The 26,647-nt window shown below is 34.7% G+C and overlaps 2 protein-coding genes and 1 long non-coding RNA gene across 12 annotated transcripts; all 3 read right to left on the bottom strand.

Moving 5' to 3' along the window:
- Positions 1–83: 83 nt before the first annotated feature.
- On the bottom strand, positions 84–17,067 carry LOC125672632 (uncharacterized). 5 transcript variants are annotated; one of them, XM_056144106.1, is made up of 8 exons: positions 16,709–17,067; positions 16,200–16,292; positions 15,966–16,068; positions 5,623–5,672; positions 5,220–5,471; positions 1,353–1,476; positions 1,217–1,248; positions 84–1,111 (listed from the first exon to the last, which is right to left on the bottom strand). In XM_056144106.1, exons 3-8 carry the CDS (start codon positions 16,052–16,054, stop codon positions 459–461), a joined length of 1,200 nt encoding a protein of 399 aa, XP_056000081.1. In that variant the 5' UTR covers positions 16,055–16,068; positions 16,200–16,292; positions 16,709–17,067; the 3' UTR covers positions 84–458. The 5 variants fall into 5 exon arrangements, with proteins under 5 accessions (XP_056000081.1, XP_056001254.1, XP_056000509.1 ...); XM_056145279.1 differs by lacking the exons at positions 16,200–16,292; positions 16,709–17,067 and adding an exon at positions 6,272–6,663 and having other exon boundaries at positions 15,941–16,060; XM_056144534.1 differs by lacking the exons at positions 16,200–16,292; positions 16,709–17,067 and adding an exon at positions 6,272–6,663 and having other exon boundaries at positions 15,188–16,030.
- Positions 17,068–17,184: 117 nt separating this feature from the next.
- On the bottom strand, positions 17,185–23,586 carry LOC125674321 (uncharacterized). Of its 6 annotated transcripts, none has more exons than XM_056142003.1 (3): positions 22,576–23,544; positions 19,383–21,685; positions 17,185–19,173 (listed from the first exon to the last, which is right to left on the bottom strand). In XM_056142003.1, the coding sequence occupies exons 2-3, from the start codon at positions 20,818–20,820 to the stop codon at positions 18,176–18,178; spliced, it is 2,436 nt and encodes an 811-aa protein (XP_055997978.1). In that variant the 5' UTR covers positions 20,821–21,685; positions 22,576–23,544; the 3' UTR covers positions 17,185–18,175. The 6 variants fall into 6 exon arrangements, with proteins under 6 accessions (XP_055997978.1, XP_055997629.1, XP_055998734.1 ...); XM_056141654.1 differs by having other exon boundaries at positions 23,242–23,544; XM_056142759.1 differs by having other exon boundaries at positions 21,340–21,685; positions 22,576–23,413.
- An 849-nt stretch (positions 23,587–24,435) lies between these two features.
- Positions 24,436–26,444, bottom strand: LOC130047000 (uncharacterized). The gene is made up of 3 exons (XR_008796124.1): positions 26,320–26,444; positions 25,459–25,508; positions 24,436–25,307 (listed from the first exon to the last, which is right to left on the bottom strand). It is a non-coding gene; the product is annotated as an uncharacterized LOC130047000 (long non-coding RNA).
- Between the last annotated feature and the right edge of the window lie 203 nt (positions 26,445–26,647).

Here is a 26,647-nt window from a genome sequence, read left to right as displayed (position 1 = left end):
TAAATTTAATGGCCTAATTCAAATAAATATATTATTCTTCATATGGTCAGTTTAATGTATACCAATGGCTGATACAAACAAAATTTACGCTTTGAGTACTTTTATTCTTATTAACATGGTTAGTCTATAATATATGTATACATCTTGTACCCACCCAAGCGTTCAACAGAATACTGAACGTACCTCCATCACAGAAGAGCTGATATCTCGGAACTTGCCTATTGGTAAAGAACACTGGAAATGTAAATATTTGTTTTTGTGTGTTTTTCTTTATTATTATCATTGTGCTGTACGGATTTTCATCTTTTTAAAGAAATATATATGCATGTATACATTTGTACTACCGACCGACAGCCATATTCGATATTTTCTATTCGTGGTAATTCTTTTTTCTCGGTCTGACTTGTCCATGTTGATTTTTATTTCGCTTTTTTCCAACCCCCGAAAACGGAAGTCTTTTAGGGTTTTGAAAATGACTGGTGATTCTCAACTTCGACTTTCGATATTATATAATAATTATCTGCAACCATGCCAGGCGCGTCTTCCTCGAGGGAACCACGAAAGGAGTGATTTTCAGTGTTTGATTTTACAGCAAATGCAAAGGACTTTATTTCTTCACCGACGTTTTCACTTTTTGAGCACTCAGAATGTTTCGTTTCCTCATTTTCTCCACTAATGTCAATCCCCGAGGTGTTCCGATTTCTCTTCAGCGATGGTATATCCACACATTGAAGGTAATTATCTGTATATCCACTAACTGTCGTTTTCACTAAAGAGTTCGACTCGAGACCCAAGTCAGAAGGAACAAATGGACTGGGCTCTTCGTATACACTGTGAACTTGTGTAACTGACACAGAATCAGGGGGTTTTGGTACATGATCACATTCAGGATCCAGGACCTTGTTGTCAAGTTTTAGTTTGAGAGAAAGAGTATTATAAATCGCATCATCTGCGTGACCATAGAGCGGGTCTAGGGCAGCTGACGGCAGGCAGGGAAGTGGGAGTTCCTGCATGTGTACAGAATTCACTTGACTGTATATGCACTCATCATCCCCCAAACCTGCATTCTGAGATATATTGCCGTCTGTCCAATTCCCAGATCTGTCACTCTCTAAAATACATTTCATTTTGGAAATCTATACGTCATCTATAAATCTCTAGATCTAGACTACATGGACCAAACTTAGAATCAAAATTATGTATGCAAATCACTTACTTCTTCTGTGTCGCACTAATCCTGCTTTTCGGCTGTAAAGAATCCATTGAATACTGTAAACATTTTAAGAAGTAACTGAATATTGGACGTACAAATGCTTTATTATATAGGTGCTATTTGAAATGTAATTGTTTACCTTTTTGAATAGCATAAATACGCTATTACTGAAAGTATACAGATGACTATGAGGCAGCTTCCGGTGATGATGACCGCGCGGCTACTCACAGCATCAGCCTCGTCACTTCTTCGCGTTCCTGTTCCTTCAAAAAAGAAAGGGGTCTCCTAAACTTATGCCCAAGAGGGCCCTAATTTGAAATAAATAAATCATATCACAAGTGTGGTTTGGAGATTAGTCTGATGGCGTATATATATATATAGTTTTAGTTTCGGGTGATGTCACCGACCTTAACGTAATACCCATAATCATTGTTTCCGGTTTACAATTTTGAGGGAAAAGTAACAGTAACATAATCCTTTAGGAGCGACAAATTAACATCAACTCAAATATATTGAAAATATCTTTAATTATTTGAAGATGTCATTAATTCATTTGATGCGCGCAACAATTTAGATAAAGATCCAAATAATTAATGATATCTTCAGTTTTGAATTATTGCGCGCATTAACTAAATTGCTGATAAGATTAATTATTCTGCTAAATTGATGAGCGGTATATTTGAATTATTGCCCTCTTCAAATAAATCGATGATATCAAAAATTGAATTGATGCGCTCTAGAGTTCAAGAGAGCAAGAAATCAATTATTGCTGACAAAAATTGAATTAATGCGAGCAATAATTGATTTATTGCTCTCTTCAATTGAATGGTGGCGCATATAAATTCAAATAATGTGAGTAATAATTGAATTATTGCTGTCTTCCATTGAATTGATACCATTAATTCAATTGCTGCTCGCAATAATTCTTTTAAGAAGAGCAACTATATAATTAGATCTTCAATTCGATTGCATTGATGAGAGACATAATTGAATTTAATAATGCAGTGGCGGATTTAGAGGGGGCGTAACCGGCGCGCGCGCCCCTAAAATTTTCAAATTTAAGGTAAATCGCGGTATCTTGTTCGGAAAATGTACTAAACGATAAAAGAAGCAATAAATTCTTCCACTCCCGGAGAAATAAATGACAAAATCCTTTGATTTCTTGAATTACTTTATTGGGAGAAGTTATTATTTTCCAAAAACCCCTTAAAAGTTTGGTCATTTTTATTAATTTCACCTTATTAAAATGATAGAAAATAGTACAAATGACTTAATAGGAGATATATTTCAAGCCCCATAAAATCTGTAAAATCCAGGAGCTTCCGGGGGCTTTGCCACCTGGACCCCCACCAGGGCTTCGCCTTGCACCCACTACCTCATAAAGTGACGCCCCCCGTAACCAGAATTCCTGGATCCGCCCCTGTAATGTGTGCATCAAATGAAGTATTGCTAGCTAACCAATTGAATGAATGCTCGCATCAAATCAATTATTGCTCTCATCAATTGAATTGATGGGAGCATTAAATTCAGTTATTGAATTGATGCGTGCATCACTTCAATTGATGAGAGCAAACTTGAATTGATACACACACCAATTCAATTATAGTGTGAATTTATATCTTAAAATGATTAAGTATATCTTTTAATTATTTCAGTTTATGTTAATTTGGCGCTCTATAAAGCTTGCATTTGTTGAAAAGTGACAGAAAAAACATGTTGGAACCACTATTATAATAGAACGCGGAACTCTGAATTTCGTTTTTTTTTTTTTATAGTTCCGGTGGAAACGTTGAGATAACCGGAACTAAAACGATCAATTCTAATTAATGTATCACGGTACAGCTTTGGACGTGATGCAGTGATCATTTATGATTTTGGTTCTGGGTAATTCAAGTTCCAACTGGAAACAACATTTCTATGACACGAGATAAAAACAAGTCTTGTTTTGAGGATAGTACCACGATACAATTGCGCCAAAATGAAATACCAAATCGTATATATGTAGTTTAGTACCAATCTCAAATCGACACAATAGATGATGAATCTACTTAGTAAAAAAAACCTCGCACACAAGAAACAACAGCTGTATAAAAAATAGATGAAGGAGAAACGTTTCGATCTATACACGGTGCATGGGCACAATATAGCATCATACACCGTACGTGTCTCGACAAAATAAGGCAATGTCCCTTATGACGAATGAATATTTTAAAACAAATGCAGTCTTTTTGTTTAGAAATATAATATTCATGTTACCAATATAAAATCGTAACACTTTTATATCCAAAAGTGTTTATTCAAGGTCAAGAGGGAGATTATGTAAAGATTTAAAATGACCCAGCAACACGAAAGTTTAAAAAAAAAAATGAATGCAGAATCTCCCCCTAATTGCGTAAGGATTTGGCCTGAACTTAAACATTTACAGTAAACAAGACTATTGAGAACCTTTGGGAACTAATCACGCAAAGACCTAGTCTGAACTTAACCTTATGAAGTGCTCCTTCAATTCAATTTTGATTCTATGCAATTTTGTTTTTATTTGCACTAATTTTGAGACTAAACCAGTTTTACGTACCACAGTTTAGATATGCTTGGCGCCCAGGGCTGTAACAGTAGGGGATCTTTATCGTGTTAACGCCTATCGTGACACGACTAATCTTCTTTCTTAAAATAAAGGTTTTCGTCCAAAGGCCATTGATTCTCACATTCAAATGTCTATTTACTGCCTATTTTCATTTCCTAAAGTTGATACGGACAATGTACAAGCGAGGCTCGGACCTGCGACTCTAGATCTGCATGCATATATATATATATATATATTTAGATATAGATTATAGATAGATAATAATTTCTTTTCGCAATGATCGGTAAAAGTATAGGTAAAAAATAAAAAAGATACACGAAGAGGTTTAGTAAAGCTTTTTAGCGCTTTCATTTCAAATCTTCAGAAGCTTCTGAAGATTTGAAATGAAAGCGCTAAAGCTTTACTAAACGTTTTCGTGTATCTTTTTTATTTTTCACACACACACACACACACACACACACACACACACACACACACACACACACACACACACATTACATGTATATACATTTAACTATCGCGACCGTCACCGGTGTATTCAATATTAGTTGTTTTATTTACAACATTTGAATTTAATTGTGCAATCTGTATAATGTTAAAAATCTGTCCACATTTGAATAATTAAGTAAAATATCAACTATAAGTATTAGTGGTATGTGTTACTTAATCCATTTTGAATTCACGCTGAACTAGATCCGAGTTAACAAGGAATAATGCACCGTTATAATGCTAACGTCCTTTTGAAAAATATAAATATTAGTAATACATGCATATTCCTTTTAAATCGAATTGTATAGCTGGGTAAGTGAACGTGCCCAGTACTGATCTGTAGTTCGTGCGTTAGAGTTTATGTGTCGTTGTTTTTTTTTAAATTTCCATATCACTTTTTATATTTTAACCAAATTAAATAAATTCAAAACTTTTCAATTTCAAAATATTATTGTACAAATCCTCCACTTGCCATCTATATCAGATTTCTCTAGTGTGTTACACGTATTCCTTCTTTAAGGAAAGTCCGTCATACACCAAGCGGAACAACTTACATCTCTTAAGAATGGTTATACGGAGTGTATCAAATCAATTATTGCTCACATGAATTGAATTGATGTGCGCATTGCTTCAATCATTGTTCGCAGTAATTGAATTGATACGCGCATCAATTCAATTGATGAAAGCAATAATTGATTTGATGATGGAATGATCATGATCCATGTCTCCAAGTGCCTGTGGGTAATGTACAGTGTACCCATTTTATTTATTCTCTCTCTCTCTCTCTCTCTCTCTCTCTCTCTCTCTCTCTCTCTCTCTGTGTGTGTCTGTGTGTGGAAACAAGATAGGAGGCAAGTGAATTGTAACTGAGCTATCACGAAAAGTTATGTATCACTGAGAAACGTGGTGCATGTAAAAAGCATTTAAATTCACCTTCAGGAGAGTTTGACGTTTGGAAATATTTAGACTTTGGTGCAGTTGTACTGAGAGAATCCTTTGATGTTACTTGTACGTATTTGTACGTAGTTATCCCCGCGATGACGTCCGTTCTGTTCTCCACACAGCCGTGCCGTCTATCACAAACCTCTCCTTCTGTACAGTTACACATTTTATAACATTTCTCTCCGTAATAGCCGGCTGAACATGGCTCTGAACAATTTTTACCAAATGTACCGACTTCGCACGCTGAAAAGATTGAAATGAAAACATCAAAACGAGGCAGGAATAAAAGTGGTACCACATGACGTTTTATTGCATAGAAATCAGTATCTCATATACAGTCTGTACATTATTTGTGTTAAGAATTCAAACATTCTACTAAGTAGTAATGACGTACGTTCACAACTCTTTTTTTCTGTAGCTCTGCAATTGGCTTTACAGTTTGGCCTAAAATATAATTCATCATTACATGTACATAGATACAAGCGTTAAGAAAGTATATATAGCTATTAAAGGACACATCTCATGTTTTCAAAGTATACAAAATTACATGCATTTTGTCTTCCTATATAGCTATGAACAGATTAACAGTTACCGAAATGCCAGTAATATAACTCTCCCCCCCCCTCTTTTCTTACGATGTGTCCACAATTCAATGAACTATATATATATATATATATATATATATATATATATATATATATATATAAGTGTGGTACTTTGCGTTAACATATCCTTTGATATACATGTATGAACGTATCTAATGAAACGATACTCAGTACTGTTACAGTTCTTTTGTCCAAGTAAATACTCCTAGAATAAGAATCTTTCAACCGCTTAGAAAACTGTACCCGATAAGAGCCCTACAGCCAACAGATTAAATTTAGGTTATATGTCCATCCCTATAGAAGAGTACATTAGATAAGAATTTATCAAGGATGCTACACATAAGACTACGGGACACCTCTCTAACACAAAAGTGTTATTGTTACCTGCAAGACATTGACAAATTGACTACTGTCAAAGTACAAAAAGAGAAATCTTACCATTCCTGATCAAGACAATCGTCCGTACTTTCAGTACATATTGTAAAGAAACTGATTAGTATCAAATAAGTGGTAATCATCTTTCAATCGGGTCATCAAGAATTGTGATGCTTGCCGCATTTGATATCACGTTTATCAATTTTCAAATACATTATGAAATACTTCCTCGATGAATGATGTACATCAATCTTGTTTAACATGTATACGAATCAAAGGCTATTTTTGTCCCTGTTGAGGGGGATTGGATAACCCACATGTGCTTTTCTTTGTATCATCGTCTCATGTTAGATTGTCAGGATGAAAGGTTTCCGCATTTTATTTTTCACATTGAAACAAGGAAATTGATAATTATTGGCCATGAAACGTGTCCATCTCCAAGGACTGATGCATTTCTACAATAAATGATATTTATATGGTAGATGTTCAAACCCATGGTTTCAATACACAGGTTAATAAAGGTGCACAGAAAACCTTTATTGTTTAAAAAGAATATCTTACAAGCTCACACATAATTCCACTCAAAAATGATGAACTCTGTCATTTGAAGGACTTTGAATTAATCATGTTGGGAAATAATATACAAAGATACATTGCATGTAAATATATACATATACATGTAAATTTTAAATATGATATCAAATGCCTTTCATATATGGGACACCAAATTAACATAAACTCTAATTGAAGATATCTTTAATTATTCAAATAATTAATGATATCATGAAATCTAAATAATCGAATTTAATTGAATTATTGATAGAATTAATTATTCTGTTGAATTAACATTAATTATTCTGTTGAATTGATACGCGCTATAATTGAATTGTTCCTCTCTTCTAATGAACTGATTATATCGACAATTCAATTCATATGTGTTATAATTTAATTGAAGAGAGGAATAGCTCAATTAATTTGCACATCTATTCAACTAATGAGCACAATATTTGAATTATTGCCCTATTGATGCGCGCAATACGTCTTTTTTTTTTTTTTGAGAGAGAGAGAGAGAGAGAACAATTATTTAATACGGGATATATTCAGTTCAACAGTAATAATAGTAATTCAACTCTCCTTTGATGTCATCAGATTTTGCAAATTAAATCAATGATTTATTCAGATTTATGCATGATAGGAACATAATTTTGTGCTAGAATCTTTCCCGATAGGTATTTTAAAAAATCTTGTTAAAAACAAACTATTTCAGAAGTCCAAATTATAGTGTGTCCAGGGTCCGTGTTTGCCCAACTATCTATTTTGTTTTGCTTATAGGAGTTATGAGATTGATCGCTGTTCATGTTGCAAAATATTGAATCCAGGGGATATAACTCTTTTCATTGATTTCTATATCAATTCTATTATGCGATCGATTTCCTTTATTATTTTTTACAGACATTTTGTATATTTTTTGTGAAGAAACAGTTTCAGGAAATTATTAGGAATCCTATGATATCGACACAAATAGTTTTTATGAAATTTTGATCACACCGTAGAAAATTGCAACTCTCTGACGGTGATATATGATTCTGTTTATCTATGTCTCGCATCTTAAAAAGTGTGGTGACCTATATATTTTATTTGATAATTTATTAGTTTTAACTATAATAAATGGAAATAAATACACTTTTCAAACTTGGATCAGACAAAACTGCGAGTATGGAGTTACCTTAACTCTTCCTATATCGCACCAGGCAGTTTGATCGGTATAGCGCGTAAAAACAGGTCTACGCAAAAGGAGTGCCTCTTATTCTTTGATAGTACGGTCATAAGATAAATGATGTATATATCAGATTTGATTTTAATTTTCCTTTATTTTTAATTACATGCATATGTAGGTACCCAGTATAAGCATTTGATTAAGTAAATAGAAGCATTGAAAGATGTCTTTAGATGAAAGGTGAAGATAACGAACAGTGATCAATCTCATAACTGCTATAAGAAATACAAAATAGAGGGTTGAGCAAACACGGACCCTTGGACACACCAGAGGTGGGATCAGGTTCCTAGGAGAAGTAAGCATCCCCTGTCGACCGGGCACACCCGCCGTGAGCCCTATATCTTGATCAGGTAAACGAGTTATCCGTAGTCAAAATCAGTGTGCCAAGAACGGCCTAACAATCGACATGAAACACGTAAGACAGCATGTGACCCTATGATACATTGTAGGTTGTATTGGGAAACTAGATCATGATAACGATCATAATATTTGCGAAATGCTGATTCTAAACGAGACTATTGGAACCCCTGAACCATCAACTTGTTTGTCAGTAGCCTGCCTCGATTTAAAGATTGACCATACGGAAAACAAGCTCTTGCGTATCGAATCAGTTGAGAGATGTAAATACCGTATGCGGGTGAAAATGGAAAATTACTACATAAATATGGGTTGACGATGTAGAAGTTGAAATCATCCCGTTTGTCATAAAGTTAACTTGTTAGTTTGTCGTTGATATCTACTTTCAATAAAATATTTAAGTATGAAGCAGAAGTGGACGACTCTGTGGTGTCGTTTATTTCGAGTTCACTGGGATATATTGAATCGACATATGAATGAAAATTATCACTGTTAAGATATAATAAATCCTCGATATATCTAAATGTCGAATTGAAGTCCACAACAAGAGGTTTTTCTTCTCCCGTAAAAGTGTTTGAATTCTGCTTCATAGATATGACGCAACGTTTTGTCACAAGGCGTTTTCCACTTCAATGTGAATTTTTAAATTTCCCTATGAATAACAGTATCTTATATATTTGTGAAAGGTATACATTCCCTCCTTTCAATATAAATTGTGAATAAAAATTATTTTCAATGACTAACAACGTTGTCAGAAAATAACAATTTCTTGCACATGTACATTATACGTGATATTTGTTTTGAATAGTGATTATTTTTTCTGCCAAAAATAGTAAGCATATTTACTTTTGTTCCTTGATCTGGATCGAGAAAAACTTGATATGAGTATTAATTCTTTATACAAATTAAATATATCTTCAGCTAGATTAAAGAGATCATAAAATCAATTATATCGAGCTCTAAATTAAATTTTGCGAGCAATAATTTCACCCCATTGATGCGCACATCAATTTTATTAATGAGGGCAGTAATTGGATTCAATTATTGAAACAGATTTAAGTACTGAAAAACATTCAATTATTGCCCATAGTGATTCAATTGTTGCGGATAACAAATAAATTATTGCGCATAATAAATTGATAAGAGCAATAATTGATTTAATACGCATGTATCATTCAATACGCACAGCTCCATATTCATTATGTATATGCATAGACTTGTGTCAAATATAGTCTTCCTACCTAACATTTTATGAATGATTCACGTTTATGGTGAAAGTGGGCGAGAAAAGTATTGTTAGAAACATAACATTTAAAAAATAGGCAATTATGGTATTAAAATGATTTTCTTTAAAACATGAAATTTAATTCCCTTCATGACTGACTTCTTTCTTTTATCGCTGAAAGTTTCCACCAACAGCCTGCACGCCGTTCACGCCTTTGAGTCGCTTGTGACGTTACGTGATTATAAATGTTTTTAAATGGGACTGTTCGGAAATTGATAGATAGGAAAGTAATTTGATTACTTTGTATACCAATCATGTTAACTTGCATAATTTGCATCAAGTGTATAGCTTATAAAGCTTGATAAAAACACGTGTCATTCATTCCTACATGTATAACAATACTCATATCTATCTTAAAATACGCGTGTACGACATAGAAACAGGCAAGGCCTGACTAGCCCATGACACCTCCTTAATGAAATGATTCTTCTCACTGGAAAGTATGACTAAATACAATCAATAGAAATTAATTCCTCCCACCTATTCCTTCACGTCATCTACTGTTCTAATCAGAGTATAACGTTTATAACTCCCTTTCGTTTCAATGAATTGGTTTCAAAATTATACCATTAACATATATCGAGATTCTTCACTGATGTACATGGTCAAATGTACAGTCATTTCGTTTTGTTTGGAAAATGTTTTAACCTCTTTAGTTCTCATCTGAATGAAGGACATAGAATGAATGTCATACTTCCTGCATATAATTGTTTATCAAACGATTCAATTAAAATTACTGAAATTAAATGTTCCACTTGACAGATGGTGACATTTGAGCAAACATCTGTAACGGTCCTCGTTACATTAGCACTAGCTGAATTTCAAATTCCTCTGGTATGAGAAGACTTTGACCTCGACCTATTCTTCAAAAAAAAAAAAGACCCAAGACACGCATTTCTTTTAAATTGTGCTTCAAACAGATTCTATATCTTTGGCATGCAAAATATCCCATATCCCATATCTCAAGGCTCTGCTAAATCTGAGAAGAATCCATTCTTAAGGATGTTTGCTCCTGTTTATCAAAGTCTTGAGAAAATGTGCATCAAATTGTTAATACTGATATGACATGAAGTGATTTAATAATATGATTTAATAATATATGTGCTCGGAGTTATGAATCCTATCGGTTTCCTTGATATGATAATATTGATAATGATAGTATAATAATAATAACAGTTATGTATCGTCTTATATAAAAACCGCCACGGTGGCCGAGAGGTTAGAGCGTTCGCCCCACATTCATTCATTCGAATCCCGGCCGCGACAGACCCAAGTCGTTAAAACGGGTAGTGATAGTTCCATCGCCAAACGCTCGGCAATGTCCGGGTCCTCGGAGATGACCTTAAAAACGGATGTCCCGTGTCACAGTAAGTGTGGCACGCTAAAGAACCCTCACTGCTCAATGGCCGGAAGTGTCGAGCATAGGCCTAAATTTGAAGCCCTTCACCGGTATTTGTGACGTCTCCATATGAGTGAAAAATTCTCGAGCGAGACGTTAAGCAAGATACAATCAATCAATTAATCAATCTTATATCAAACAAATTACTCTAAGGCACTTTACAAGGGTAAGAAAAGGAATGCAACAATACAACACAATTAAATCAACTTTTGATAAAATGTACGCAAAATGAATGATCATTATGTATACTAATATATATATATATATATATATATATATATATATATAATATTAGTATCCGATTACTGAGACTCTATTTCATGTATTATATATATATATAAAAGCACAAAAACCCAACAACACCCTACTTTCTTAAAGTGTCGGATCTGAGAAGATACAAGGCCAGTAAAGAAATTTATAAAAGCACTGAAAAGGCCACGACACTGTTGGTTATTTAAAACTCAAAAAAACAAACCACCACCATTTTTATCACTCAGTACAATAGTGTATCACTCTTGTCACCAATGTAGTTTATCGATACTTGTCGTTTTTGTGTGTTATTTGTTTATGTAATATATGTCTCTTGATAAAGACGCGGGTTGCGTCGAAAATTTGAGTTTTAAATAAGCAACAGTGTCGTGGCCTTTTCAGTGCTTTTATATATATATATATATATATATATATATATATATATATGTGTGTGTGTGTGTGTGTGTGTAATATCGTGGGGATCCGGGTTAGAATAGGTCCTCGGTGCCCCCTTGCTTGTCATAAGAGGCGACTAAATGGGGCGGTCCTTCGGATGAAACCGCAAAAACCGAGGTCCGTGCCACAGTAGGTGTGGTACGATAAAGATTACTACACATATTATCACCAGTAATTTGAATTATCGCCTTTACATTGTCAGTCAAAAGTCAAACGGAGAATAATCAAGTTGTTTTTCTTTACTCTACCAAATGAAAAGGTGAAAATAACGAACAATGATCATTCCCATAATTCCCATTTAAAAATATATAATTAAATGTAGGGCAAGCATGGACCACTGGACATATCAGAAATGGGACCAGGTGCCTAGGAGTAATAAACATTCCCTGTCGATCGGTCACACCCGCCATGAGCCCTAGGGCTATATCAGATGAACGGAGCAATCCGCAGTCAAAATCATTGTGTGAAAAACAGCCTAACAATTGGTATGAAACACGTCAGACAGCACTTGATCCAATGGTAGGTTGTATCGTTAAATTAGATCGTTATAATGACCATAAAAATTGCGAAATGCTGACTTTAAACGAGACTGTTGTAACATCAACTTATTTGCAAGTATCCTGCATCGATTTAAAAACTGACAATGCGCACATGTTCTTGTATATCGAATCAGTCGAAAGACATAAACACCATAAGCAAGTGATAATGGCATATTGCTACACAAAAATAGGAAGTGACGATGGAGAAGCTGATGATTTCCCGTTTGTCATAAAATTGAGTTGTTAGTTTGCCGTTAACATCTATGTTCAATATAAAAATATCCATGTATGTAGCATATGTGGAAGACTCTGTGGTGTCTTATTTTCAGTTTACTGGGATATGTGAAATCAACTTATGAATGAAAATATGTATTTTTAAGATATTAAATGTCGATATACATGTATATCTAAATGTCGAGTTGAAGGCCACAGCAAGATACATGAATAAAATCTTAAATAAGAATATAAAAATAGGTCAACTGATAAAAGAGCACAATTCGTGCCCATGGGAATTCCAACTGACTGTTTGAAGACTTGATCACCAAAGACGACGAAGATATTGTGAATGGGGAACTCCGGCATCTAGGGATGTTGATTACCACCATTATTGATTTAAAACCTGTGTCCTGGTATTCTTTTATTTAATGACCCCTTAGTTTCCTCGACATAGATAAACCCACAAATATTACATTCAATTGCAAAGACAACGTTAGAAGATTTACAAGTCAAATTTTCAAAGGCTTTTGTACAGTAATTATGTCCCATGAGGTTCCTAATAAATGAATGATCAATATATCACAGGTTGTACAGTTTTGACAGAAAGAACTAAAGCCATAAAGTACTAAAATTGGCCCTTTCGCCAAAATAAATGATACTTTCACAGTTGATGCTCAAAGATTGATAGGTTATAGAACAATTTATTTTATAACAATATCTTTTCTAGATTTCGTTTTACAGTCGTTTAAACTTGGTGTTGGTTTTTCAGCATTAAAACTATATAACGTCATGATTCTTACGTCATGATGTTGACGTTATGAGAATTAATGCACAAAAATGGACGTATGGGTTAATATATTATATTTTGGGGGCATATTCTGGTTGTAAACCAAAGCTGTTAAATTCCTAAAATATTAGGAATTCCTGAAATATTAGGAACTCCTAAAATATTATGAACGTGTATATTTTCTATGATGTTAAATTTGTGACATATTGCCCCTTCTTACATGAAAAGTGAAATGTAAGAGATTGTACTGTTAATTATAGCTTGCTAATTAATCAAAAGGATTAAGTATTCTACTAACACAAATTAGATGATACGTTTTACGGTTTCCTTGATAAACATAAGATATCCACGTGTACTTTAGATTCTCCCACACTGAAATTGGACGAGTCATTCTATAATATGATGCTAGTATCCGGGTTTCCATGGTTTGACTAGTAGCGGGATTTGCATTGGCTAAAAGCTCTTGCACAATATTTAAAGGACATATCGCATGTTTCCAAAGTTCATTAAATCATATACAATTTGTTTTCCTTATGCATATAGGGATTAATTCTAATACTTACTTCGCCGAAATACTGCGATAAATAGCTACAATACGATTTTAGAAATAAACCCCGATTTACCTATTTACCTGGAATCAAAAGTACCACAAACTGTATATCTTACTGTATAGTAATAAATATATATTTCAATATTTCATAAAACATGGTTAAAAAACTTTCAAGATATAGATATATAAGTATGTATTAACAAGCAGAAAATGGTTTATTGCTCTACTAATAGACAATTGGATAACTCGTCTGTAGCAGAAATACTCATAGCTTACTATTTCATTATGGAAAACTGTGATCTCCTTACTACGAAGTATAATCCGATCAACTATATTTGTACCAAACAGATCCTCCGGTGTAATGTATCAATGTATCTGTGTGAATACTTAGTAACTAATAAAACAAACTATCTAACCCTCTTTAATTGAAATAACTTTGGGGAAATTATTTCTAACCTTGGAATCACTCATTTCTTAAACATGCAATTTGTTTTAATATGAGTGCTCTTATTGTGACGTTTAAAGTCTTAGTTTCTATTTTCAAAATATATCCTGGTTTCCTAAAATAAAGATAACCATTGAAATCTTAATGTTTTGGAGTCTGTTTTCGAATTGATCATCTAAATCAAATAAACGTATATTTTCATTGTCAAAATTTATAACGAATACAAATTGTAAAAACTTTTTGTTTGTTTTACGTCGAGAAATTGTTCACTCCTGTAGAGACGCCGCTGGGTGAAGTACCACAAAGTTAAACCTATGCACGTCACTCGGGGCCGTGGCAGTGAGGTTTCTTTATCGTGAGAACTCCCGTGGCGACATGAGGGGGCGGACATTGTGGTAGCCCTCTCCCCCTCCCTCCCCTGTCCCAGAATAGTAATAAATTGCATTTCATTTTGGGTATTGAAGCGTAATGCATGCCAGTTTACTACCCATATGCACTGCAACAGTTATAATACAATCATACAAATATAATACTAGGCTAAGACCTGGACAGAGGGAAGCAGGATAGCAGAACGAAGAACAGAATGGAGTGGAATTTTTCGCGACCTTATTTTCCACAGGATAAGAAGGAAGTAAATCAAGTAAGTCAAATATAACAGGCTTACTGCACTCAGTCTCCGACCACGCTTTCCGCAAACTGAATGTCGCCTCAAACTCAGTACAGTGTCAATTTTTCCCTATGAATAACACACGCATTCACACCCACATACATCACATGTTTACTCCTTTATTCAGTGGATATCGCCTATTACATAAAACTTCAATTTTATGTAGGGTGGTTTTACAAAATATCAAGAAGCAATAGCAAAATTTCCAGCAATGCAGTATCGTAAATGATTAACAGGTGGGGGGGGGGTTACCTTAATGTGAAAAAAATCTTCCATGGTTTGTGGTTTGACATGATTTATATCCAGCTCGCCACAACTCGGGGATAGAAGTTACACAACTGGTTGAAATCATATATCAAATTACAAACTATGGAAGATCCTATACAAAATGAATAAATAAATAAATATACATATCACATATGGAAAAATGATCAATCTCATAACTCCTATAAGCAATACAAATTAGATAGTTGGGCAAACACGGACCCCTGGACACACCAGAGGTGGAATCAGGTGCCTAGGAGGAGTAAGCAACCTCTGCCAACTGGTCACACAAGCAGTTAGCCCTATATCCTGATCGCGAAAACGGAGTTATCCGCACTCAAAATCAGTGTGCCAAAAACGTTATAACAATCGGTATGAAACACGTTAGACAGCATTTAACCTAATGATAAGTTGTATTGACAAATTAGATAGCTATAATGACCATATAATTTTCGAAATGCTGACTTTAAACAATACTATTGAAATCTCTGTACCATACCATACTGTACATACAGTGCAAAATTATCAGTCAGGTGTTTTACCCTCGACCACATAAACATTCTGTTGACGGATTACTGCCCAAATTGCACTTGCCGATTTACAGACCAGGTGGGACAGACATATTGCAACACATCCTGTTTTTACTATATTATACTTAAACCTAAACTACACTATTGGTAAAGACAGTAGTCTATTGATATTAACATGTTATATTTTGTGAAAACATTTTATCTTCATTACTATAGCCTGATCAGAAAACAGAGACTTTTTAGTCCTTTTGTTCCTCATAACTGCTTCACTTGTATTGTTAGATGGTGTCTCGCAAGTCATTTGCTCCCGAGTTGATTTGGCCATTCTTTTCTGAGACACTACAATATGAGATATGGAGTTGTAGGAAATGATATATAAAGTCAATGACATGCACATGAAAATAAATAATTAATACAGTAGTCATCAATCAATTTTGAATAAATATCTCAAAATGTCATTGCTGGCTTACCATTGGACGGAATATATCATCATTAAAAACTTCAGCAACCCCTTTGCTAAGTTTCTCCTTTAAAACATCGACATTGAACACTGATCTACATATCTGGAGGCAAATGAAAATGAAAGTAAAAGCTAATGACCGTAACAGCATTTTATACGATAACTATTTACAACTTAATCTTGGAAACTCATATCAAAATATCCATGTTCCTCGTCACAAAAACCAATGCAAACAAAAGGTGTGGATTTTCAATAAAGATAAAATGTTATAATAATAGTAAATAAAATTTAAAAATGGTGCTTAGAAATGCATCGAAAGCAGTCAATTATGGAACTATGAATAGATACCAATCGGGTTTTCTGTTTTTCTTTTTTTTACACTGACATGAAACTTTACACACCTTCAGGAGAGAGTACTTACATAATTATATATAATGAGAAATCTAGACAGTATGTAATATGACTAGTTTCATATTAAACTTTGATCAGCTATTTCAAGCACTAGCACTCAATAAATACCGAAACTCCTGCCTCTCGAAGTATTTCAATTGTGTCTGGTCCCAACAACTCGTTGATAGTTTCTCCGTAAATAGGACCCTCCATGAATTTTCTCCCGTTGACGGAATACATTGTTTTTGGAGCATTAAAACAACAAAAACATTTTGCGTACAACGTAAGGTATTATGATTACATGGAACTATAAATTCTGTATTTTTTTTATAGTTCCGGTGGAGACGTGAGATAACCGAAACTAAAATTACAGTGATATATATATATAGAATATATATATAGATAACATAGATATATATATAGATATAGATAACATATATATATATATATATATATATATATATATATATATATATATATATCCAATAATAAAAGTCAAGAAACACAAAACTCGAATAACATTTCACTGTTAGCGCTTTCGGCTTTAATGCCTCTTCAGACAGTTATAAAATATATTAATAAAATATACTTTATAACTGTCTGAATTTTTTTTTATGTTGAAAAGAAATTTATTGATCAAATAAATCTTGATCAACAATTCAAACATGTAATTGGAACAAATAGAAAAAATAACTACCAAAAAATATTCCTAGGACTACATGCAACTATCCAATACACATGTGAATAAAACAAATACAAAAGAAATAACAAAATTGCACTCGAGCAATTCAAAACATAAATATACAAAAGCTTACTTTCTCTTTAGACAATGGACATACTTAAATTTACAATTACCCTGAATTTTTCCAGAAAAACTGACAGACCGAAGTAAAATTTACACATATAAAATACATATCTATTACTGGCATTCCATGTAAGTCAAGAAAACAAATAATAATCAAGGTAACATGTATATGGGACTAACAAATAAGAAGTTATATTGTTAATATTTAACAACAATCCAATAATGGGCAAAGGTGGGGTCCATTACCCACAAGTTGAAAAGATCATGCCAATCATGGTCTTTGAAACGACCCCACCAAAGCCATTGCCAGCACATCATCCATTAACAAGTTAGAAGAAACCTAAAAACTATCCATAACCTTATCCGGTAAAAAGCACATTGTACCAAAGATCTTGGCTATTGTGATATAATATAAAATGTACATGTATTTTAAACTAATCTTAAGAAAAATAATGTTACCGGCCCCAGCAGATAACATGCGAACCTTTGATATGTACATACAATTTAATTTTAATAATATTACCAGTTGAAGCAGGTTAACTCTTAAAAGATCATAACTCAAAACATAATTCAACAGTATGATGATATACATATAATGAACTTCAACTGCATTACCGGCCCCAGCAGGTAACACGTAAAAGAATGTTAATCCGTACATGAAAACTGCACTAGTTACTGGCCCAAGCTAGTAACATGGTTAAATAGAAGTGTCATATTGTACCAATGCATATACCGGCCCCAGCAGGTATACACAATCCTAGGCCAAACAAGGGTTCTGACAAAATTTACTATTACTTATTGCTAGGTATGTTATTTGATCGGATATATTTCTGAAATGCATTTGAATGCCAGCGTCCCACTGATCTAATTTGCGCATCTGTGCAACCATTCTGTGCAGCCACCGTAGCAGCACCTATCCTAAAACTGTGACCTTTGTAACGTGTACTATCCAAGCCACAGCAAAGCAAACATTTTTGTAGGGTCTTATTAAATACACTCCTTGTCAGCTGTAAACCCCCATTTAAAATGAAAAGTGGACCTTCATTGTTTTTCCTAACATTCAAATACTGAACAAGGGAATCGATGGCAGAAATTTGGCATGGTCCATGTGAGAATGAAATGTACTTAGGCTGACCTGAAGAATTATGTTTAAACTTCCTAAAGCAGACATTGACCTGATTAAATTTTTCTGCCCCCCGAGTGAAAGTAACATCTGAAAGCTGAATGACATCATCTGTATGTCCATCTGAACTTACTATTTCCCCAATGCGTGCAAATGCATAAAATGCAAATAAGAACATAGCTCGAAACATTTTTCTTTTGTATTCCTCATGAATGACTTGTGGTATACACGAAAGCAGATTGTTTAAAATATGAGGTGTGATGGGTAAACGTATATCAAAGGTATTGCCCAAACGATATGCCCCTGCAACTAATTTCTGTATAACAAATGCTTGCGTTGGGTCTTGGTAATTTAGCACTTTGTGAACATAAGCAAGGGCTGATAAATATGTTGAAATGGACCTAGGGGAAAAAGAGTCGGAGAAAAGATGAGCTACAAAGAGAGCCACCAGCGAAGTGCTCAGGGGTAGTTCACAAGACATTCCATATTTACTACAAAAAGACAGTAGCGTCCTCCAAGCTCTATTATACGTAGCCTTAGTGGATGGTGCTATGGCTGCTTTTGTAAGTTGCTCAATGTATTCCAAAAGTTTTGAGGCATCAGAGCTTCTGGTACCACTGATGGTTCTGGTTGAGTATGTGGTGCCAGCTCCTGAAACTCTCGAACCTGCAACCGAGAAAGACTATCTGCCAGTTTATTGTGTTTTCCAGGGATATGTTTTGCTCTAAATATGATATTATAATGTAAACACTGAAGAACCAGATATCTGACCATCTGTACTACTACTGAATCTTTACTTGTTTGCCTATTGATCACTGACACTAAGGCTTCATTGTCCGTGAAGAACAAAATAGAGTGATTAGCAAATAACCTACCCCACAAATTGACTGCAATAACTATCGGATAAAACTCTAATGTCATGATATTCAATTTCTTCCAGTCTTCTGGGAAACTACCATAAAACCATTGCGTTTTATAAATTCCTGCAAAACCCTTTGACTGTGCCGCATCGGTATGTAATTGTAAAGTGTTGCTAGACAGAAAGTTTTCATCTAAAAACATTGTTTTTCCATTATAACACTCTAGAAAAGCTAGCCACATAGACATGTCGTCCTTACATTCTCTACTTATTGTAATGAATTTTTGATGCTTTGAAACATTCATCAAAAGATTGATAAAGCGTCTGAGGAATGCACGACCTGGCAGAATGACTGAGCAAGCGAAGTTCAACGTACCTATCAATGATTGCATTTCCTTAATCGTACACCTATCCTTACTCATAAATGAATGAAGTAACCGTGTGCATTTCTCAATCTTATCCAAAGGTAACCTAGTTTCTCTGAGCCTAACGTCAAGTTCAATTCCAACAAACTCAATAACCTGCGTAGGAAGCACAGTCTTATCTGCTGCAAGTGGAATACCAATATCCCCACAAACATCGAGAAACTCGTTGAATTTCTGGAGACATGAAAATTTAGATCTTTCAATGAACAGAAAATCATCTAATATGTGAACCACAGCATTCATTCCTAACTTATTTCTTGCAATCCATTCTATTGCTGAGCTAAATTCTTCAAAAATCTTGCAACTAGTTCTGCAACCCATTGGTAAACATCTATCATAGTAGTATTTACCCTCCCACATAAAACCTAATAGCTCATAGTCCTTTGGAGATACTGGAAGGATTCTAAATGCGGACCGAATATCTGTCTTGCAACAAAATGCATCTATACCAAGTTCTTTAATAAAACCTACAGCATCATTGATTCCAGCATAGTGGACTGCAGCTGAGTCATCAGAGATTCCTGCATTTACTGAACCTTCCTGTTTCGTGGGATAAGACAAGTGATGTATCATTCTAAATTGATTAGGTGATTTCTTAGGTACTATACCTAGAGGAGAAATCTTTAAGGACTTAAATGGTAGTTCAGAGAATGGACCTGCTATGCGACCTTCCTTTAATTCCTTAGCAATGTTTTTAGTAACAACCTCCTTATTTTCAAGAGAAGATTTAAGGTTTGAACTGAGCTGAAACCCCCTTTTTCCTTCAAATTCTAGATGAAAACCATTTCTAAACCCCTCTAGTAGATATTTAGTTTTTGTCTTGTCATATCCAATTAAATATTGAGCTAGTTTTGCAGGGTTTACAGGAGTGGGTAGTTGGGAGAGACACTCAGTCTTTTTTGGGAGGCTGTGACCCACTTGCAGACTTTTTGTCACGGCCCCTCCAACATTGGGTTTTGGGGTGGGGTTTGAAACAGGTAGAGTATATGTGTGGGTATGTACACTGACTGTTGCAGGACTTCCCATCATTGTATCTGAAACAATGGGGACGAAAAAGCTGGTTTTTTGTATTCTGGCTATGAATGATTGGACCCCCTAACTTTTTCATAAGGGCACGACTATATAACACTTGATCGACATGCCTCCAAGACATTGTCAAGTCCCCTTGTCTGGCCTTCCTAAATGTTACATCATAATGAAACCAGTCCCCCCCATCTTTCTGAATAGATCGAATCAAGTGCATGTACACTGATAACGACTCTGGAAGATCTCGATCATCTGGGTTGCCCTGTCTTAAAACTGAACTAAAGATATTAAAAGCATCAGTCCACTCCTCAATAGTGACAAATTTCTTCTTCTTGTTAGAAGATAGCCCAACTTTTCCTTTGTCTTTCACTGACAAATGAAAGTCAACAAACTCAAGCTCTGTGGGAGGATCTAAAATATCACTCATTTGCACAAACTCATTTGATAGAATCTTCTCTTTGAGTTTTGTCGTAACATAAGTGTGAAGGGGTCTCCCCAAAGGTTTATATTCGGATTGATTACCCTGTGTATTTGGTAGCTGTCTTTCCAAATCCAAAACTGCTGATGCAGGTATCTGTTCACCTTGCAGCATTGTACCACTGGTATTTCTTTCAAATCGTTGCTGCTTGTCTTGATCTGGACCTCCTGCTTGCTCCACTTGTGGATTCTGTGTAGGAAGAACTCCGACCTTCTGTAATTCTGCCATAATATTACTTGTAATGTTTTTAGTTAAGGATTGAATTATATCACTATTTGTAGTGTCACTTGCACTTAGAATGTTTGTAGCATTGCCATTTTGCGCAGTCCTTCTCCGCTTAGCTGGAGGCTCAGTGCCAGCGGACTTCTTCTTTGGGCCCATGATTAAGATCTACAATAACAAAATGTTCATTAAGCACATGCTAAAATAATATTAAATTGCTACTATACATGCATATATCTGCATGCCATTAATTAGGGTACAGGTAATTTAACCTGCTAATTTTTATATAACTACATATTTTCAGAAATAAATTCTTGTTCAGAAGTGAACCTGACATCTATTTGACTGTATACAGTGCTACAACCTCTTACAAGGCTTAAATCTGAAAGTACCAGTATACCCATACTGTATATAACATGATAAATTCATACCATGCCAAATAAACTGTAACTGTACAAGCCCAGGACTCTTGGAGCTTGCTAAACAAATCATAAACCCTTTAATAGACATCAAACTATATCATATATGCAACAATACATGCCCAGGACTCCTGAACCATGCTAAACAAATCATAAACCTTTAATAGGCATCAAATAATATCACATATGCAACTGCCCAGCATGAACAAACTGTTTATTCAGCACGTCACTGACCAAGTTACCAGTGTATAGACAAGGCATAAACTTAAGTAGGTAAATATTATTATCATTTTTGATAATTAATGTTCAACTTTTGATTGTAGATGTAAATGTGACACTTGTATAGTAGTAGTTTTACTATAGAAAACAAAAGAACTGTGTCAAAGTGCACTAGTTATTCTCAATGTATTAGCTCACATAGAACTGGGTTAAGTAAACCCAGCAATCCAGAATGTATTCAAATGCCACACAACATATATTGTATATATGCATAAATGTACTAGTGAACCAACATCAATCTGAATATTCAAACACTATACAACCTAATTGTATATATGCAAAATATATATTGCACCAACATCAATCTGATTATTGACCCATTCACAAGAGCAATACAAATATCAAATATTAAAGAAATACCGTATAGCATGAAGAACGGCTAATCTAAGGCTCCTATAAAACTTCTTTGTCCCTATCACAGAGAGGTGAACACCGTCCCCACTTAAAATAGCCAAGGGACTTTGCATCAGCCGCAAATGACGCCAAAATGTGAGGTTAGGATGGTCTTCCAACATGTCCTTTAACATTTGATTCACAATGCCTCGCTTAAACTCGTATAATTCAACACTAACCTGTCTTGGTTTAGTGCGAATAAAAAGTTCCCAAACCACAATGTTTTTTATGAAGCAAAATTGTTCAGTCAAAGATTGAACCCAGTCTACTAGTCTGCATGCAAAGACTTCTGGTCTGACTGCTTTAATGGACATATCATTCCCACCTAGCTGAATCACGATAATGTCCGGTCTGTATGCCCGTAGCTTCTCAAATAACAAAGAGTCAACTTCCAGTGTATCTAACTTTCCACCGCTAATTCCATAGAAATACACTGTACATAAAGATGAATCTAATCCCAAATTATTGATACATCCTTCAATTTGCCCCAATGATCGTTCGAGACGACGTATGAAACTGTGGCCAACCACTAAAACTTTCGCCATGTTTGTAAACAAAGACAGAGTTCAGTATGGCGGTCACACTCGGCTGTGCGTGAAACAAAACAAATCTCAGTTTTATGTCATTTTTTACCTGTAGAAGTCCTGTTCCGCTCACATAGCGTAGAACTGCAAACCTCAAACGATGCAGCAACTCTTAAACCGTAATAAATCGGCGAAAACAAAACTTTTGCAATAAAAATATTCTCTGTGATCTTCGACTTCTATCAGGATTATCTTTCACAAAAGGGACGCTATCTCTTAGCCAATCAAAATGAAGTATCGCTAAGGGGTAACATACGGGGTTCTGTATTGGTAAATAATTGAGGTTCACCATGGGTAAACAATCATATGGTACGTACAGTTGTCAGCATAAAATCATTTATTACATAAATTGCATATATTATCCTTCTTCAGGGTGTAGAGTTGCTTATGGCGCACCAGATTAACAAACTCAAATAACTGAAGATATCTTTAATCATTTGAGTATATCATCACTTTATTTGATGTGAGCATCCATTCGAGTAATCTCTTCAAATGATTAATTATATCATTGCGTGCATTGATTGAATTGTTGATAGCATTAATTATTCTGATGAACTGATACGTGCTATAATTGCATTGTTGCTCTCTTCAAATGAATAGACGATAGACAGTTGAATTGGTGTATGCTGTAATTCAATTAAGAGAGCAGTAATTCAGTTAATACACGCATCAATTCCATTGGCTGGTTGTATTGCTTAACGGGAATATTTCACTCACATGGAGACGTCACAATTGCCGGTGAAGGGTTGCAAAATTTAGGGCATGGGGCCTGGGTTTTTGCGGTCTCATCTGAAGGACCGCCCCAATAACTCGATTCAATCAATGCGCGCAATAATTGAATTATCGTTCTCTTTAATTGAATGAAACCGCCACGGTGGTCTAGAGGTAGATCGTTCGCACCACATACGGAAGGTCGGGGTTCCAAGATGACGTTAAATACGGATGTCTCATGTCACAGTAGGTGTGGCACGCTAAAGAGCACTCACTCCTCAATGGCCGTAATCCCCGAGCATAGGCCTAAATTTGAAGCCCTTTACCGGTCTTGGTGACGTCTCCATATGAGTGAAAAATTCTCGAGAGGGACGTTATACAAGATACAATCAGTTAATCAATTGAATGAATGGTATCAGTAATTGAATTGATGTGTGCAATAATTCTTTTAGAGAGAGTGACTATCTAATTAGAGATATCTTTAATTCACAATTTACACACTTGAATTAATTATCTCTTGAATTGAATTGAATTGATGCTCTCTTTAAAGGAATCATGGCGCACATTAATTCCATACATAAAATCGTTGAAAGTAATTAAATATATCCTCAATTAAACTAACGAGATCGTCAAATGATTTATATCAAGCTCCAAATTAAATTTTGCGAGCAATAATTCCACAGTAATTGATTTGATTTGATACCCGTATCAATTCAATTATTGAACGCGATTGATGTTATTTTCAAATGATTAAAGATATCTTCGAATTAGTTCGGTTTATATTAACATGGCGCACGCGTGTTTTTTTTTTTTTTATATAACATTCTGCCCTATATAGGAGCTGATTTTACATTTTTACTTGCCACAACCAGGGATTATGGGATGTACATGTACATTGTATGGATCTGTGTGTCTACTCGCCGCCCACTTCTTATTTGTATATATTTGTAAATATTTTGTATTTATAACCGATGAGTTGTATAGCTTAAGGAAATAGAGAATCTGAATTAAATTATGCTGACTCTAAGCCCTAAACCTCGTAATGTACAAACCAATTTTTTTTTGTAGAAACAAGTGAATTGTACTTCAAATATCATGAAACGTTACGTATTACTGAGAAAAGTGGCGAATGTAAATAGCATTTAAATTCACCTTCAGGAGAGTTTGACGTTTGGGAATATTTAGACCTCGGTGCACTTGTACTGAGAGAATCCTTTGATGTTACTTGTACGTATTTGTACGTAGTTATCCCCGCGATGTCGTCCGTTCTGTTCTCCACACAGCCGTACCGTCTATCACAAACCTCTCCTTCTGTACAGTTACACACTTTATAACATCTCTCTCCGTAATAGCCAGCTGAACATGACTCTGAACAATTTACACCAAATGTACCGACTTTGCACGCTGAAAAGGTTGAAATGAAAACATCAAAACGAGGCAGGAATAAAAGTGGTACTACATGACGTTTTATTGCTTAGAAATCAGTATCTCATATACAGTCTGTACATTATTTGTGTTAAGAATTCAAACATTCTACTAAGTAGTAACGACATACGTTCACAACTCTTGTCTTCTGTAGCTCTGCAATTGTCATTACAGCCTGGCCTAAAATATAATTCATCATTACATGTACATAGATACAAGCGTTAAGAAAGTATATAGCTATTAAAGGACACATCTCATACTCTCAAAGTATACACAATTACATGCATTTTGTCTTCCTATATACATGTACACTTAGCTATGGACAGATTAACAGTTACCGAAATGCCAGTAATATAATTCCTTTTTTCTACGATGTGTCCACAATTCAATGAACTATGAAGATATGCATATATATATACATGTATATATATATATATAGATAGATAGATAGATAGATAGATAGATAGATATAGATAAATAGATAGATAGATAGATAAATAGATAGATAGATATATATAGATAGATATATAGATAGATAGATAGATAGATAGATAGATAGATAGATAGATAGATAAATAGATAGATAGATGCGTTAACATATCCTTTGATATACATGTATGAACGTATCCAATGAAACGATACTCAGTACTGTTAGAGTTGTTTTGTCCAAGTAAATACTCCTAGAATAAGAATCTTTCAACCGCCCACAAAAATACACCCGATAAGAGCCCTACAGCCATCCCCCCCATAAAATTACATACGGTAATTCCCAGGGAAATACATCAAAAGAGTCTCTCAGGGTCTAAATCTAAATACAACAGATTAATTTTAAGTTATCTGTCCGTCTGTATAGACGAGTACATTAGATAAGAATTTATCATGGATGCTACACATAAGACTACGGGACACCTCTCTAACACAAAAGTGTTATTGTTACCTGCAAGACATCGACAAATTGACTACTGTCAAAGTACAAAAAGAGAAATCTTACCAATACTGATCATGACAATCGTCCGTACTTTCAGTACATATTGTAAAGAAACTGATTAGTATCAAATAAGTGGTAATCATCTTTCAATCGGGTCATCAAGAATTGTGATGCTTGCTGCATTTGATATCACGTTTATCAATTTTCAAATACATTATGAAATACTTCCTCTATGTGTGATGTACATCAATCTTGTTTAACATGTATACGAATCGAAGGCTATTTTTGTCCCTGTTGAGGGGGATTGGATAACCCACATGTGCTTTTCTTTGTATCATCGTCTCATATTAGATTTTCAGGATGAAAGGTTTCCCCATTTTATTTTTCACAT

The sequence above is a fragment of the Ostrea edulis genome, chromosome 1 (assembly GCF_947568905.1).
Source record: "Ostrea edulis chromosome 1, xbOstEdul1.1, whole genome shotgun sequence".
Classification (NCBI taxonomy): Eukaryota; Metazoa; Mollusca; class Bivalvia; order Ostreida; family Ostreidae; genus Ostrea; species Ostrea edulis.
Note: the sequence above shows the minus strand (reverse complement) of the source record. Positions and strands in the feature narration are given on the sequence as shown.